The sequence below is a fragment of the Enoplosus armatus genome, chromosome 19 (assembly GCF_043641665.1).
Source record: "Enoplosus armatus isolate fEnoArm2 chromosome 19, fEnoArm2.hap1, whole genome shotgun sequence".
Classification (NCBI taxonomy): Eukaryota; Metazoa; Chordata; class Actinopteri; order Centrarchiformes; family Enoplosidae; genus Enoplosus; species Enoplosus armatus.
In genome coordinates, this window is record NC_092198.1 from 2,760,968 (window position 1) to 2,777,179 (window position 16,212).

Sequence of the window (16,212 nt, forward strand, 5' to 3'; positions counted from 1 at the left end):
AAATAAGATGAAATATCAATATGGCTGTCATGTAAAAGTTAGATCCAACAGAAGTTTGTCTTGTAAAGTCTCTGTTAGTCACGAACATGTTAGAAGTCTCCTTACCTGTAAACTGAAGCAGCAGCATCAGAAATAAAGACGTTTTAATCCGTCCGAATTCAGCCATCGTGCTCAAGTCTTTCTTCAGCTGTCAACTGTCCGAACTGGTGCGTGTTAAATGTGAAGAATCTACTTCCTGCGAATAGTAGTGTGTCAGTTCCTCATTGTGACCTATGAGAAACTCATGAGGCATCCTGATCAGATGCCTGAACCTGACCTCAACTGGCTCCTTTCAACGTGAAGGAGCAGCTCCTCATCCTCCCTCTCAGGCTGAGCTCTGGGGAGGATACTCATTTCGGCCACTTGTATCCGCAATCTCATTCTTTCGGTCACTACTCGGCTTAATTCCAGCTTCACAGAGCCGCTAGCAGCTCTGCAAACTCTTCTAGTTTTTACTTATTACATTTCACTTTTGTTTCAATTTCTAACATTTGCATAAAGTATCTTCAACATTTGTTATGCATTTAGACAGTTGTTTGTACCTTTGCAAATAAAAAACTACAAAAAAAAACCTGTACCTGCAGTACTGATCGTGCACCACAGAAAATTCAGAATTTGCTTTTTTCCAGTTTTTCTTTGAAACCAAACAGCCGCTGTCAGCGGCTATCGAGCTTTCTTCATTCTGGCATGTTTTCTTTGTGCTGGAAGACGTGCAGGATGTTGTTTTGCAATCAGAAAAGTTACAACAGCAGCAGAGGTGTGATACCGTAGTTTGTTCCTCTTACGATGAAAAGCAGCTTTTCAATAATCGACTAAAAACTACACTAAAAAAATACTGACTTTATAGCACTGAAACATTTTACTTTGAAAACTGTCTGAACTTATGTAGTCTGGATTCTTTGAAGTCTGCAATTTCTAGTAGTGCAATTTCTATATATCATATATATTTCAGAGTTCACACAACCGAGAACGCAAAAACTATATTCAAATTGCAAAATAGCTTAATTCCGATGTTAAAAATTAAAAGTCAAAGAATCCGTTTTTTTCCTTTTCTCATATTCAAACCTTTGAAATTGACATTGAAAGTTTTAAAGAGATGGGATATATATATGAAATAAAAATATTCATATAAGAAACTCTTATATTCAGACGTTATCAGAGGAACATCTCCAAAAAGAAAGGTGGAGTTTTTTAGTGTTTTTATCTACTTTTTTAAATCTTCCCTTGGTTCCTGTTTTAGTCAAATTAGGGTACTCTGACATGATTTTTCTCACCATTAAGCTAGTTTAAAAAAATAATCTAAACTTTTTTACCACTGGAGGACATGTCTTATAACCGTACCCTGTTGTTTTTTGTCTCCAACAAGACAAAAGCTGAATGAACACAGAAGCAACATATAATAGGGGTAACCAATATTTTAATGTAATTTTTTAATTTAGATATGAAAGACTTCATAAAATAACATCGAATTTCCCAATTGCGGCATGGAGGCGTGTTATTCACCATATTCTCATAACCGGAATGAAATCTTTTCAAAACACTGCAATGAAACGGGCGGTTTTTGCTACAGTAATACAATTTTCCATTTACGTGACGTCACAGAGGTCAAGAAACAAGATCCAGCAGCTGCCTGCATCCACAGAGACCATTCAACTAAAAAACAAAAACACATACTGTAATCACAAGATCACCTGTCAAATACTGTACACTTGGTATACGTTAACATGCTTTAAAGTATCTTGGAGAAATGAAAAGGTAAAGAAAGAGGTATGTGAAATAAAGTCCCCTTTAAAACAACATAATCTACAGAGTAAGACTACGTCCACATGAAGCCGTGCATCTCTTAAACCGCAGTCAAAGTGTAAAAACAACGTGCGTCTACGCTTAATCTCTTCTTCTTTGTCCTCTTTTCATTCAGCAAACCTATGGTGCCTTTTAAAACAGCCGAATTCACCTCTCAGTTGTCCTCACTTACTTCATGCGGTTATCTGTTTCTGTTGCCAGATAACGGAAAGACTACATAATACTGATTTGATCGCAGCTACTTGTTAACCAGCAGTCATTCCCAGGCTGCTGATCAAGTCTTTATTTTAAGATTATAGCTAAGGCTACTTACTACTAATGATTATCGATTAATCGATTGTTTCGTATGATTCATATCATTCTATAAAATGCCAGAAAAGTATCTAAATGCCTCTTACAATAGATCCTTAAGTGACATCTTGTGTGTTTTGTTTCATCCGACAAACAGAAAATCCCATTTTAGAAGCTTGAACCAACAAATATTATTATCTTTTTTTTTTCGGTTGGACAATGACTCAAACAATTATCAAAACAGTTGCAGATCATTTTTCTGGCATTTGACTAACTAATCATGACCTCTTCTGACAAAAACTGAGTGGCAACAGCTAACAGGAAGTTAGACGCCACGGAAGACTGTCTTCTTGATTTTACTGCCACTCACTCCCCAACCGTGACTGTGCAGGCTTTCGTCATCCCCGCACACACTGAAATACCAAGCCCACACTTTAAGATTTACCCACTCTGGATAACCTTATTGGAAAAGCTTTGTTTTTGATTTAAAAAAAAAAAAAGGGCGGCTTGGTGTGAGAGAAAGATGCGGTTTTAAATTCAGCCGGCTTAATGTAAACGTAGTCGAAGTCAGTGCAAGAAGAGTTCAAAAAGAAGAAGCACTCGGGCCTGGATGCTGGATACTGGCTTTCTGCAGCAGCTGGTTGTGACACTTTTCACATTGTCATCTTCTCTTCAGTTCGCTGAGGCTTCAACAGCCTCACAGTCCCTGATTCGACTCTCGGCTTCCCACCGACTGGACCCGCGTTCGGGGAAGGGAAAGAACTCGAGCCACCGGCTGGAAGCTTCTCATTTTGATTTATCCGCTATCGGAGCCATTTTGAAAGGTAACCAGCCAGAATGTGGAAGTCCTCTCCTGTGCTCTGTGCTGGCTGCTGAATTCATCAAAGTGGCTGGTCAAGCTTTGGAACATCAAAATTAGGTTTCCCGCCCTTCCCAACTTTAGTTTTCAGTGCAAATCAGTAAGAAAAGTCTTTCTTTCGTCCACTGTGCCTCACGGTGAAGGAGCTGTAACAAAGTGCTTCAGTTCACGGGGGACTTTTTTTTTTTTTCTTTTTCTTTTTTGGAAAAAACCTCAGTAACAAAACTAGAATCTCAGTTAAAACAACAAGGAAAAATATACACAAATATATGTTCACAATATATTATGTACATTTACACAAGCTCTTTAAAAAGTCACTCTACACAAGGCTGCCTTTTCAAAAGTGTTCACAAAGACAGCGTCGTCACCACTTTACATAATGTAAACATGAGACACTGATCGTGTTGCCGTTGGAGACGACCTCATCCTCCCACTACACACTTTGCTTGAGAATATCAGTTAGTTCGCTCACAAATTCAATCACAAAAAGTTGTATTTTCTCTTTCCTCTGCCAACAAGAAGGCAGAAAACATTTGATAACGGCGTGACGTACACGTACCATGTCCGTCAGATCTCCAGCAGCAACACGACGTCTCCAAGATGTTCACAAATGCAGGCAGCATTATGAATTAAAGGAAATTGTACTACAGTTGATAAAAACTCCCTACATTGTATTGCAGTGTGTTAAAGGCCAAACTCAATTTACCTCAATATTAATTTTCCAATTGTTGGCATTCAGTGTGAATCAGATATCAGGCAGGAAAGCTCCAGTTTGAAACTCCAGACTGCCGTCATGACTTGTCCTGAACCTTCAGCAGCGACTTTAAGTGAACAGTCATTTGTTCTCGGCTTTGGTTGCTCTGTTGAGGCTCGTTTTCTCCGACCCAGTGGCTGGGCGGTTTAGGTAAGACACTCGGTGAGGGCGGCTCGCTGAACTTCGCTCCGGCGTAGACCTTCTCGCCATCTTTGAGGTATTCGGCTTCAGCAGGCGGCGTGTTCAGGATCTTCACGTTGTTGGAGGCGTGGAGGGGTTTCTTCGGCTCCCGGAGCGGAGGCTGGTGGAGAGAAAAGGGCTTATTTGGGCTGCTGTTGTCCTTCTTCTTTGCAGAGTGAGAAGCAGCGGGGGTTTGGCCCTGTTTGGGCTTGTGGCTCCGTGTGATCATGTTCTGGGTGACTGGATCGTGTCTGGGCAGGTTGCGGGCAGGCTGGCCACCCGGCTGCATGGCCGCTCGCTCCAATCTGCCACCTTTGGATTTCAGCAGCTAAGGAACAGAAACAAACTCTAATTAATCCAGTTATCTGATAAACACAATTATTTTATTTTATTAATCTACATCCTCATGTTGAGCGTGAATGTTCATTCTTCACCTGAGACAAAAAATAAAAAATCCTTACTCAAGACTTTCAACTTAATCAAAAGAAAAATTGTCTCAGTTGTCACGGTTCAGCGGCACAAACACAGTATGTAACACCAACAAAAACATCATCATCAAGATTTTTGAATAAAATGGACCTTCTACATTAACAGCCTTGATTAGAGAAGCACATGTTCTTTTTCAGACATTAATATCCATCGACTGATAAGCGTTTGGTAAAAGTACAAATGCACAAAACATTTGAGCCCTATAGACATGCCTATCTTATCTTATTATGGGATTGATGATTACAATGAAGCTATTATTCCTAACAGCTAACTGTAAAATGGTATTGAATGACATACTTAATAAAAAAAAGACAATCAGCCAAAACTCATCATTAAAACTAATATCGTAGGGAGTCAATGTGAGCAATGTAAGCTAACATTACTGCATCTTTATTATTGGAGTCTAGTTTTAAACTGATCCAGACACCTAGTGGCACTTTGTTTCAGGAAGTCACTTTTTATTTTAAAAAGCTTGTGGAGGTGGCGACAAAGCGAAAGCAGTTTACCACACATATGTCAAATTAACATGCTTTTAAAAAGACAATAACCCATTATTATGAGATAAAGCTGCATACAATTCCTACATCATGAACATATTTTGACTGCACTGTTTTCATCAGCTTCCTCTCCTTTTCTATTGGACAAACAAGCCTGCCAGCAGCACACAACCTGTGGGCATTAATCCACCTGAAGCAGAAAGAGGAAGACATGTTTGTTTGCCACATGTCTACTTTCGATTCTCACAACAAGGATTAGTAACTGCGTCATTTCAAACTGCCTCAGGCACTACAGGGGATTTAATCACAGTTAAATCCACTTTGATTCAAGACTACATGAACACTTTAATTGTTAAATAGACTTTATAATCTTTTTGTGAGACGTTATGCGCACATAGCTTCAAGACTATGCTGCTATTGATGTACACTTTCTGGGTAAACAGAATAATCTTGGTGTCAGAAAATAGTAAAAAAAATTACCATTTCAATTTCACAGAGATCAAGCTGATGTTTTGTCCCACCAACAGTCTCATACTTTGATAAAGAGCTGCAAATATTCCCACTTCAGAGGTCAAGTTTAGGCACTTTTGTTAAAAATAATGACATTAATCAATCACCAAAACAGTAAACTTACATTTCTGTTTATTGATCAATTAACAGACTGATCTTTCACAACCTAAATATAAGATCTATGAAGAAGACGGATTGACTTGAGGAGAGGACGGACGAACACACATATTTCTGGTAATAACTGAGGTGCTTTTACAGATCAAGAACAAACACAAAAACAGGATGTCATCTAAGGTTGACACGGCCTTATCTTTACCTCACTGCTAACTGGGTGGTAAACTGTTTGTCAGTTAGCAGAACTGCAGCAGCGCAGATAGCGACAACAAAAACAACAACAAACCAGGAAGTTACCTCTTTCTTGGCTCCCTGTTTGAGCTGATGGAGGGTCAGTGCGGTCTGTGTACCGGCGGGGAGCTCGGTACCGGGCTGAGCTGCGGGTCTGTTAGCAGATGAAGCTGTCAGGGTGTTGTTGTTGTGATCCGACAGGCGGATGTTGGGGCAGTTTCTCGGGGGTTTCTGGTGATGCAGCGCCGCCGTCGACCGCAGCTTCCTCCCTCCTTTCTTCAGCAGCGCCTGTCTCGTTTTGTTGTTCACCCCATCGCTGCTGGAAATCAACGATATCGGGTTGTTGTTTTCGACGTTGCCGATGTTGGCTTCATCGCTGTGAGCCGGAGATTCGTCCAACATTGCTCTGAACTGGCGAAAACATAAACAGGCTGTGAAATTCCTCCGCAGCTAAGTTGGTTTAGCTAACAACGTCACAAGCTAGCTAGCTAAGCTTCTTCTTCTTCTTCGCGAGTGGATTAAACACTTTCTTATCCAAGTTGCTCTCACGCAGAAATAATTAGCTGCTTAACGAATATAACGTTATATTGCCGTGTCAGAAGTTTTAATTATTTCTGCTGCTGAAACAGTCGGTGGATGTCCTTTATCCCGAGATGGCGTCGGTGCTTGGGAGCTTGTTAAAGCAGAAGTAAGCGTTAGCACAACTGTTAAGTTAGCCGGAATAAGCTATACAACTTCCGGTAGTGTATTTCAAAATAAGACGACTTCTTTCATCATGGGGCCTGTGCAAGGTTAATATTAAAAACAGGGAAATAAATGAATAATGTAAGTGTTCTGTTTTACAGCATTAAAGAATGATGGGTGTTTCCTGTATTAAACATCTGCTGCGTGGTTCTCGTGCTTTCTTATTGAAAATGTATGAAAATGTTTAGCTTCACTGTAGGTGGGACCCTCCAGGAAACACGAAATCATACTCCGGTCTGTGGCCAGGATTGTAGAAATACTATTGATTGCTTTGAATTTAGATTTTTTAACTGTTCAATCATATTAGTAGATTAGTGAATTGACGGGTTTTTTTTTTCTTTTAAAAGGCACAATTAAATATATAATGTGGGCACAATGCAATCAGTGTTATTTCATAGCATACTATCATAATATCATATTATTGTTGGATCATTATGCTACCGTGAAGTGATTTGATCTGTGGAAATATATCATGTACATAAAGTACCTCGAATTTGACCTTGAGTATGTACTTCATTACTCTCCATCACTGGGTATTGCAGCATATTGATGAAGTGTATTGTTATTGTCACGTTCTACACTATTATTTTGTAAACAAACTCTCCCAAACTTCCGGTAGTATTCCCTTGAAATTCATATCTTTCCTGCTCCCGGGACCCTGTCGCCAGTAAAGGTCGTCACCGCCTTCATCCTGTTGGTGACGTTTTACCTTTTTATTCGGAGGCGGGTCACAATTTTAATATAATAATTATATAAATATATGTTGACGGCTGATATGTTAATTCAGGCAGTTTTGACAGGGAATAATAATAATAATAATAACAATACATAGTGTTATGATAAAACAGTTTAAGGTTCTTACTAAAAGTTCTATATGTGAATGTAAGAGATGCTTTGAGTCACCTCTCAGGTCACTGGAGCTCAATCTAAATCTGGTGGAGCTACTTTGAGTTTTTATGCTCCTGCTCACTGAAACGTCGTAACATGAGCTGAAAACATCATTTCGTTGCCTCTATATTGATATGATATATTATGAATGAATTGTATGTGAGCATGTGTTCGCAGCTCTCCTTAATATCCTTTTTTTTTTGTCGATTAGTCGATTAATCAATTAGCCGTTCCACAGAAAATTCATCAAAACATTTGTTGCTTCCCCCTTCTTCTTCTTTGTAAGGATGTGTTGCTTTTCTCTGTTTAAATGATTCTAAATTAAATAATTTAGGATTGTTGCTCAGACAAAACAATTTGAAGACTGTATATTGGGCTCTTTTCTAAACGATTAATTGTTTTTTTTTTAAATAATCAACAGAACATCATGAATTAAATAATATAATCATTAGTTGCAGCCCTTAAGATATGTACAAATCGCTCTGTATAAATAAACGTTTCCTTGCCAAATTATAACTTGTGAGTATTGTTGTTGTTTTTGTAATAAATGAAGTAGATATCCACAGACACAAACTCAGGTTTGGTTTCACACAGTTTTACTGTAGAAATCGTGATACGCAGTCGATCACTTTTTGTTCACCACAGACCTCAAACTCAGCATCATAACATTCAGTGAAATGCAGGTCTACACCTCATCCCTCTCTCCACAACCTGTTCAAGAAACACCGACAATACATTGGTGGGCTGGTATGTTTGTTTTCATACAATACATCTTGTAAGTGCACAAAAGTCTGAAAAACTATTAATAACGAGTGAAAAAACACAGGCGCTTTAATCCACTACATAATAATTATTTGGCAAAGAGAACCGAGAAACTTAAAGGCAGACCTGAAACTCACATGGGAGGACGTGTTAAAGGTTTGTTTCAGTACAAAAAATAGATATATAAACAATATACAAATACAACACAAACATCTAAATATCCGTCCCTGTGAGTGCAGTACGTGTCGTCTGTCACCGTGACCGCAGAAGGCAAATCAAAGAGACATGGGGGGTCCTGGAGGTGGTTCTTCATCCGGACGCGGGGCTCAGGGCTGCGCCTCGGCCTCGGGGTCGTCGTAGATGTAGCTGCCGACACCTCCGGTGTTTACACCTGAGGGAGGATGAAGAGGACATATGAAGGTGCCCTGTTCACCTACACATCTCATGGCTTTGTTTGTTTGCAGTGTGAGAGTGCGAGGCAGAGCCTATTAAAAGACTATTAAAGTGTGAGCATGAATTATGGAAGCCATGTGCACAAATTATTAAATTGAGAGTACAAATTAGTTTTTTCTCCCCCCGGTTTCTTCTTCTCCTGCAGCCTTCCTGCCTGCGTGCTTGCTGCAGATTAGTCCACAGCGCCCTCTGCTGCTCAGAGTCACAGTCGCACGACATTAGTAAGTGTGCACACATTAATTACAGGTTTCTGCAGCAGCCATGCTGAGAGCTGAAGCTTGAGGCATCACTGGTTCCCTTTCTAAGTAGAGCCTGAGTTTTATGGAGTGAAAAGCCGCAAATTTACATTATTATTATAACTAATTAAGATGCAATATTGTTAAGTTAACTAGGAAGTGACCTCGCTAATTTAGAATGGCTGTAGGATCATGTTATGGTATCAGCGAGGCATAATAATAGTTTCCTCTTCTCTTCATGCACCTTCAAAAACAGTGGTCATTTACCTTCACAACCAATATGCCTCTGATAAATATTTGTAGCTGTAAAACGACCTTGTTGTTTGGGGACATGCTGGTTTTTGAGGCATTGTTTGAAGTGTTTCTGACTTCATACCTTTGGGCCCAAACAGCACGGCGTAGCACGGTTTGTGGCAGTATGGCTGTCCGTCATGCTGCAACAGAAAGCAAAGAAATCCTTCTTGTGTCTGAAAAGCTTCAGTTTGTGTTTTATAAGACCAACAATGTGACATCCAGCTTAAAGAGTGTGGCCTCGTTGCATCTCCCACCTCTGCGTGGCTGCCAGGAGCCAGAGTCTTACTGCACCTCTCACAGCGCAGACAGGGCCGGTGCCAGTTCTTCCCGAGAGACGACACCTTCTCCGCTGCACACACACACACACACACACACACACACGAACACCGTCATGGAGATAGTCACCATGGCAACCAGCCCCCTTTGTCACTTAGACACATTCCAACACTCGAATAATACACGCAAGCTGTGAGATGTGAAGACAGCACTCTGCTTACCAAAATATACCGTCTTGTTGCATCTGGGGCAGATGTTGGGTCCTCCAGAGAAAGACGAGAAGCTCGCAGCTGAAGAAGTCACATTGAACTGCAGCATTATTATTCTGACAGATTTACAACTTCTCCCTTTTCTCCACACACACATCTTCAAATGATCCCTTTGACTCAGACATCTTTATCTGCGTCAGCCCTGTACAGGCTTCCTTTTCTTAATGTTTTACTGACAGTTGATATACGTTCTTCCTCTCTGAGTTTCTCCTTTTGTCATCTGTTTTTCTCCACATCCATTAGGGAGCTGAACGAAGAGGATAATACTCGAGCAGACACTGAATTTATCCTCCCAACATATGACAGTTTTTCTATTTTTGCTCCACCACATATTTCTCACCCTTCACTGGTCCCCGTGCGGGGGCTTTTTTCTCCTCCTCTGGTTTGGCATCTGTTTCCATGGAAACGGCAGCAGGGGCCTCGTTGGCAGGATTGTCGTAGACGTAGGAACCAGCTCCGCCGATGTTCACGCCTAAAACATACGCAAACGTTGCCTTTACAAACCTGAAGATGGCCAATACAGAGTTGTTTTGTTCATGTGTAAACACGAAGAAACGGCACCTTTTGGTCCAAACAGGGCGGCGTAGCAGGGCTTGTGGCAGTAAGGCGTCCCATCGTGCTGCAAAATACAAGGGGGAGGGACAGTAAGCAGAGGCATCTGAGCGTCTCTGAGTGGAACCAAAGAAAAGTATAAACACATTTTTTGTTTTAAGTCTGTTTGGATTCACATAATGCCAAATAACGAATAATGAACCAGGACTTATTCCCAGACGTTTATAAGACTTGTCTGCTTCCTGTTATTTTCTCTGTTCACACCAATTTATAACGCATGAAGAAAAGAGCTAAATATGAGCATCAGCCCGTTCTGCGGCCTGTTTACCGTCACTTTTTATTTCATCATTCAGTTTCCTGGAAAATGACACACCACTTTCTTTTTGCTAACTACGTGACTAACGTGTCTTTTCCAGGAAAACGTCCTCAGCTTGACTTTCCATGCACAACCCTTTTCAGACATTAAATATGCAACATTGCTGTCTTCATGTAAAGTAATGGCTCTTTGCCACTCGGACACGTCTGGACAGTACACAGGCTGCACTAGTGTTCAGTAGATATACGAACAACCATCCTTTAAACTGAACTGACTGTACTGAATCACCATTGTCACGACTGACTCAGTAGCTTTTAGCAGTGGAGCTCCTCGCTGGTGACTGACAGCAGTGTTATCAGCTCGGCTGTGATTCACAGTGCGTTACTTCCTCGTTAAACGCTTATTAAAAGACTGCTAAAAGCCACAGAAACAATCAGAATCTGACAACTGTGATGTGATAAATTATTAAGCTCATGCACAGAGCTTATCGGCTCGTTTTGTACTGAACTGAACGAACAGCTCGGACCACAAATAGGCTCAAAGTTCCACTGACCTGAACGTCGGGCCTGAACGAAGTGATTTGAATCAGCTCCAGTTTATATTAAAGCCCCAAAAATGGACCACAGTAAGTAAGTTTCAGATGTTTCAGTGCACTTGGATTTAAATGACTTTTATCTTAAACTGCACCAAAGAAAGTGATGCTCCAAAGGTGAATAAACTCGTCCAGACAGGCTTGGTGTGAACAGATCCTCATACTTCACAGTTCATTTAACTTTAACTGGCAGAGAAAGTAACCTCAACATGAAGTACATGAGGTTTCTTTGTGGTCAAACTTGAGCGGTCACTGTAGTGACTTTGCTGCAGGCTCCCCGGCTGGTTAGAAAGTCAGTAGATTGACTGTACAAGTCTGACCACAAGGAAACCACATGTACTTCCTGCTGAGGTTCTCTTTTAACAGTGACTCCACGTGGAGTCATTAGGACATTTGGCAGATCCTTCCCCTTCTGTTATGATCTATTCCAGCAGTGATTATTTCTCTCATCTCAGTTTATTTTAGGTAAGTGAGATAAAAGCACTTAAAAATGGCAACCCTGGACACAGAAATGTGGGAATGATACGTCAACTTTAAACATATTCCACTGTTATATCTTAATATCTTAAAATGTCAAATATGCTCCTTCTGTTCACTTCCTCTTACCTCAGCATGGCCTCCTGGGTTCAACGTCTTGTTGCAGCGTTCACATTTCAGACAGAACTTGTGCCAGTCTTTCCCTAAAGACGACACCTTCTCCGCTGAGGAAGCAGAAGAGACAGATTTTAGGAATTTATGTCCACCAGCGTTGGAAAAACTACAGTGCTATGGGACATTAACTCATTCAAAATGGGTATAAAGATCCAGCTAAGATGAATGGACCAGCTCCTCAGTCCTGGGCAACCAAATGATAACGGGGGTAGACCGATAAATACATAAAATCACCAAAGAAAAAATGAAGATCCACATCCGGAGGGGTCCGATACATTAAAAGGTTTTGCATAAACAGAAAACACACTCAAATCAGAGCTAAGATTATAACACCGTTGTCATTAATCCATCTAGAAAAAGATTAAAAGGGGAAATTAGGTCCTTTAAAAGCTGTATGTGAAATCTGACAGAAACAGAGGAAGAATCTGGCTTCCCAAACAGATCAGGGGGTTCAAAGGCCGCTTCAAACACCTTTAGAGGAGCTGACGAGCACTGCCACTCAGAGTTTGTGACGTACAGTACAACAGCTAATCCACAATCCGGACACAAGACATGAGTAAAACATATTCTGAATGATATCGCTGAGCGGTTTGTTACAGAAGACCGTTGGAGTTAAAGTGACAGCAGACACTTGACAGGCACTTGGGAGTTCATATCAACCACAAGCACATTCTTTCCACTGCGTTTGGAAGGAGAGCAGAGTGACACTGAGGGATTCGCATTTTGTTGTCTGAGTCATATTAATTCAGACTTTCCATAAAGCTTCAGTGCGTTCCTCCCCTTTGGCCTGCCCCTCCTGCTCCCCTTTGACCCACCATTTCCAACCTGTCCCCTTTACAGTGCCTAATCCCAACTTCACTGATGAGTAAAGTTAGCCTGATGTTAGTCGGATGCTACTAGCTAATGTTAGCGACTAGTTGATTATGATGGAAAAATAAAGTGATAGTATTGTATTTATTACTCCACTACATTTTTTATTTGATAACTTAAGTGACTATTTACTTTCCAGATTCAGTTTAATGATACAAAATATAATAAACAAACCTACTATTGTAGGTTAAGATAAGAAATATCAATGCATCAATAATTATAATCCAATAATATCATATGAAATGGGCCAATCTGCACAATGAGTTCTTTTACTTTTGGTACTTTATGTAAAGTTTGATGCTTTTGAATTTTGAACGCATGACTGTTTCTGACACTGTGGTATTTATACTTTTACTTAAGTAGATCTGAGTACTTCTTCCACCACTGCCACACAAAATCCATGTTTTTGATTGAAGTATTTATGCAGCTATTGTTATGTGTTATGCATTAACTGTAAGGGACGGCTGGAATAGAATATACATCCAGTGTGAGAAAGAATATAATAAAAACTGACAGTTTTTGTACACCTTTGTTCAAGCTGTTGCAGAAAGAAAGAATGGGAGAGAGGTTCACTAATCATTTATCTGTTTGTCCTTCCCAGAATATCCCAGCAGATACAACATGACACTTCCTGTTTACTGCCCAGCCTGTCACTGTGATATGTGACAGTAAGTCACCCTGACACACAGCGAGCTCTTTGCACTGATGGTGGAGGACGTGTGTGAGTGTGTGAAATAATCCACTGAGCAAATAACATTCACCTACTGTTGTTTTTTTAAAGACTGATATTTGAGACATCTCCACGAGGATTAAAATCTCCCCTCAAAATGGCTTCCTGTGAATGTTGTTGGATATACACTTCAAAAATCCATAAACCGAACAAAAATAAATACTTAACATTTAAAAAAAAAATTTGCATTTCCACCACAATAAATTCCCAGTGCAGCTACAAAACAGCAGCTCACACTGCCGGAGGAAGCAGTGCTCTTGTAGGAGAGACAGAACAGCATGTTTGGTTGAACCTGCAGGGCGGGGCTTTGAAATGAAGAACAAAAAGAAAATCGATCCATATCAACCACGTGCAATCGATGAATGATTTACAACGTCATCTGGTGCAGCTCCAAAATGAAAAGGAGCTGATGTGTTTCTATTTAAGTGACCGAGGCTCAACTCAACTCACCTAAACTCCTTCATTCAAAGGAGGACACACACGTGGATGTAAAGATGGTGTCATAAGCTGTCAGATAACACAGTTTACGCTGATGACCACAAGCGAACAGGACTGTTAATGGCTCCCTGTAATCTCATCCAAAGATAGTGAACCAATGACAGGCCAGTCTGGGCTGCGTCAAAGCAGACTGGTTACCAGTTTGACTCCCACTGTATGTCTGTGATACTCAGCAGTGAGTTCATAATGGGTGTTTTGTTCTGTTGGGACTTTTGTATTGCAGGGTAAAGCTGTGCTGTAATACTAGTTTTACAATACAGCACAGCTGAAACTAATAGTCGATTAATCTATTAGATGATTAACAATCGTCGAAATAATGTCAAAAATATCACTGGTTCCAGCTTTTTGCAGGTTTTCTTCGGGGATAGAACACTAAATATCTTTTGGACTGATGGCGATGGACAAAACAAGCTGTTTGAACATTTAAACTTGGGCTTCAGGAGATTGTGATGGATATTTTTTAATTTCATAGGCCGATAAACAAACAATTAACTGATTAATCGAGAAAATACATGGCAGATGGATCGATAATGGAAAGAAGCTGTAGTTGCAGCCCTCATCTACACTGCAGGCCATGAGAAGCTTTTAACTTTCAGGTCAGACATCAAGACATACATTTATAAATCTAATAACTTTATATAAAATATCTAATAATATCTTTTTAATAGCCAGCTGTTAGCCTGTAGCTCTTTTCATGGAGCTTATAGTGACAAAAACAAGCTATTGGCAGTTGGCGATATTGGATTTGTTTATAGGATTTTACATTTACTACATAACAACAGCACACTTAAATTATAAAAACGTCAACTTCACCAAAATATTCTGCATCTGAAATACTTGAAAGCAAAACAGTTTATCTTATTTGATTTTGACTCATTAGAAATAAAAAAAACCCAGTTGGCCTTAAGAGGACGAGTGAAAGCTCAACTTGGTGATTCTGAACACTAGACATATTATATATATACATATATTATATATGTATATATATATATATATATATATAATATAACAAGAGATATTCAGGAATGAAATCATCAAAGGATATGTTTTGTGCTATTTTCCTGAATGCTTCTTAAAAGGTTCTTGATGTAATTATATCCTTGTAATTATATACTAAATGACCCCCCCCCCCCCCCCGCTGTTTTTTGTCAATGGGCAGACGTCATCTCAGGTCCTCTGTGGGTAACTCTGTGTCTGCATGGGCTGTAATCTAACACATCCAGGCTGGTTTTAAACACGGACTCCCTCCTCCCTCACTGGAAACAACCGTAAAGCATCAACAGACATGAAGAAGTCTTTTCATGAGAGGCCACAGGGACGGAAACGCTCCCGCCCGGCCGTCAAAGCCCCCGGTGATGGTCTCGACGTTGGGCGGATGCACAGAAAACACGCACTTACCGAAATACACCGTCTTGTCGCATTTTGGACATTTTGACGCCATGTTCCGCGTGAACAAAGAGACGGAGTCGTGGTCTGTCTGTCCGTCTGTCTGTCCGTCTGTCTGTCCGTCTGTCTGTCTGCAGCTCCAGCCTCAGAGGATGGTGTGGTGGTGGTGGTGGTGATGATGAGGATGGGAGAGACCGGCGCTCACATCCTCCCTCTGCTTCGTCTCCCTCATTTGCATAACCCCGCCCTCAGGGTGACGTCACGCAGGTCTCATCCTCACTTACAGTAGAAATAAAATGTCTGCTGCTCCTCACAGTGTGTCTGTGGTAATATTAGTTTAATGATAATGTCATTGTACTTTAGTATTTCTTATTTTCTATCAGAGGTGGAAAAAAACTAAGAACATTTACTCAAATACTTAATTAAAGTACTTGTATTTGTGTATTTATCTGACAGCTGTAGTTGCAGAACGAGACTTTTCATGCAAAACATTTGATCATCTTAATCTCAAAATCAAAAGGTTTAATGCATTGTTATAGATTAGATTCAGCACAATTAAAATGCTGCTTACATGTTCATACATCATATAATAATCTAATAATAGGAAATATATAAGATAATAGAGTCATTTTACATAATGAGAGCTTTTACTTTTATGAATTACCTTTTGCTGATAATATTTTGTACGTTTATTTAAACCTGCATTCATTTTCATTTTCATTTTCATTATCAAATCAACATGGACATTAAAAAACAAAATATATAGCAGATAAATAAACAGTTGCTTATTTACACATCCAGCAGTTATGGAGCAACATTATCATTCGTGGGGACACTCCTTACAGAGCTGACCCCTTTCACATTACACATGTGATCAGTCGTTATTATAAGAATATAAAGATCATAGCCACTTTATAATGGCAGAATG

General features: G+C 40.1%; 2 protein-coding genes across 2 annotated transcripts; both read right to left on the reverse strand.

Moving 5' to 3' along the window:
- Positions 1-1,436: 1,436 nt before the first annotated feature.
- Positions 1,437-6,430, reverse strand: pnrc1 (proline-rich nuclear receptor coactivator 1). The gene is made up of 2 exons (XM_070925703.1): positions 5,834-6,430; positions 1,437-4,254 (listed from the first exon to the last, which is right to left on the reverse strand). Exons 1-2 carry the CDS (start codon positions 6,167-6,169, stop codon positions 3,784-3,786), a joined length of 807 nt encoding a protein of 268 aa, XP_070781804.1. The 5' UTR covers positions 6,170-6,430; the 3' UTR covers positions 1,437-3,783.
- Positions 6,431-8,487: 2,057 nt separating this feature from the next.
- On the reverse strand, positions 8,488-15,368 carry crip2l (cysteine-rich protein 2-like). The gene is made up of 8 exons (XM_070925583.1): positions 15,297-15,368; positions 11,756-11,850; positions 10,251-10,308; positions 10,030-10,161; positions 9,642-9,710; positions 9,399-9,493; positions 9,227-9,284; positions 8,488-8,552 (listed from the first exon to the last, which is right to left on the reverse strand). The coding sequence occupies exons 1-8, from the start codon at positions 15,337-15,339 to the stop codon at positions 8,488-8,490; spliced, it is 615 nt and encodes a 204-aa protein (XP_070781684.1). The 5' UTR covers positions 15,340-15,368.
- Positions 15,369-16,212: the final 844 nt, after the last annotated feature.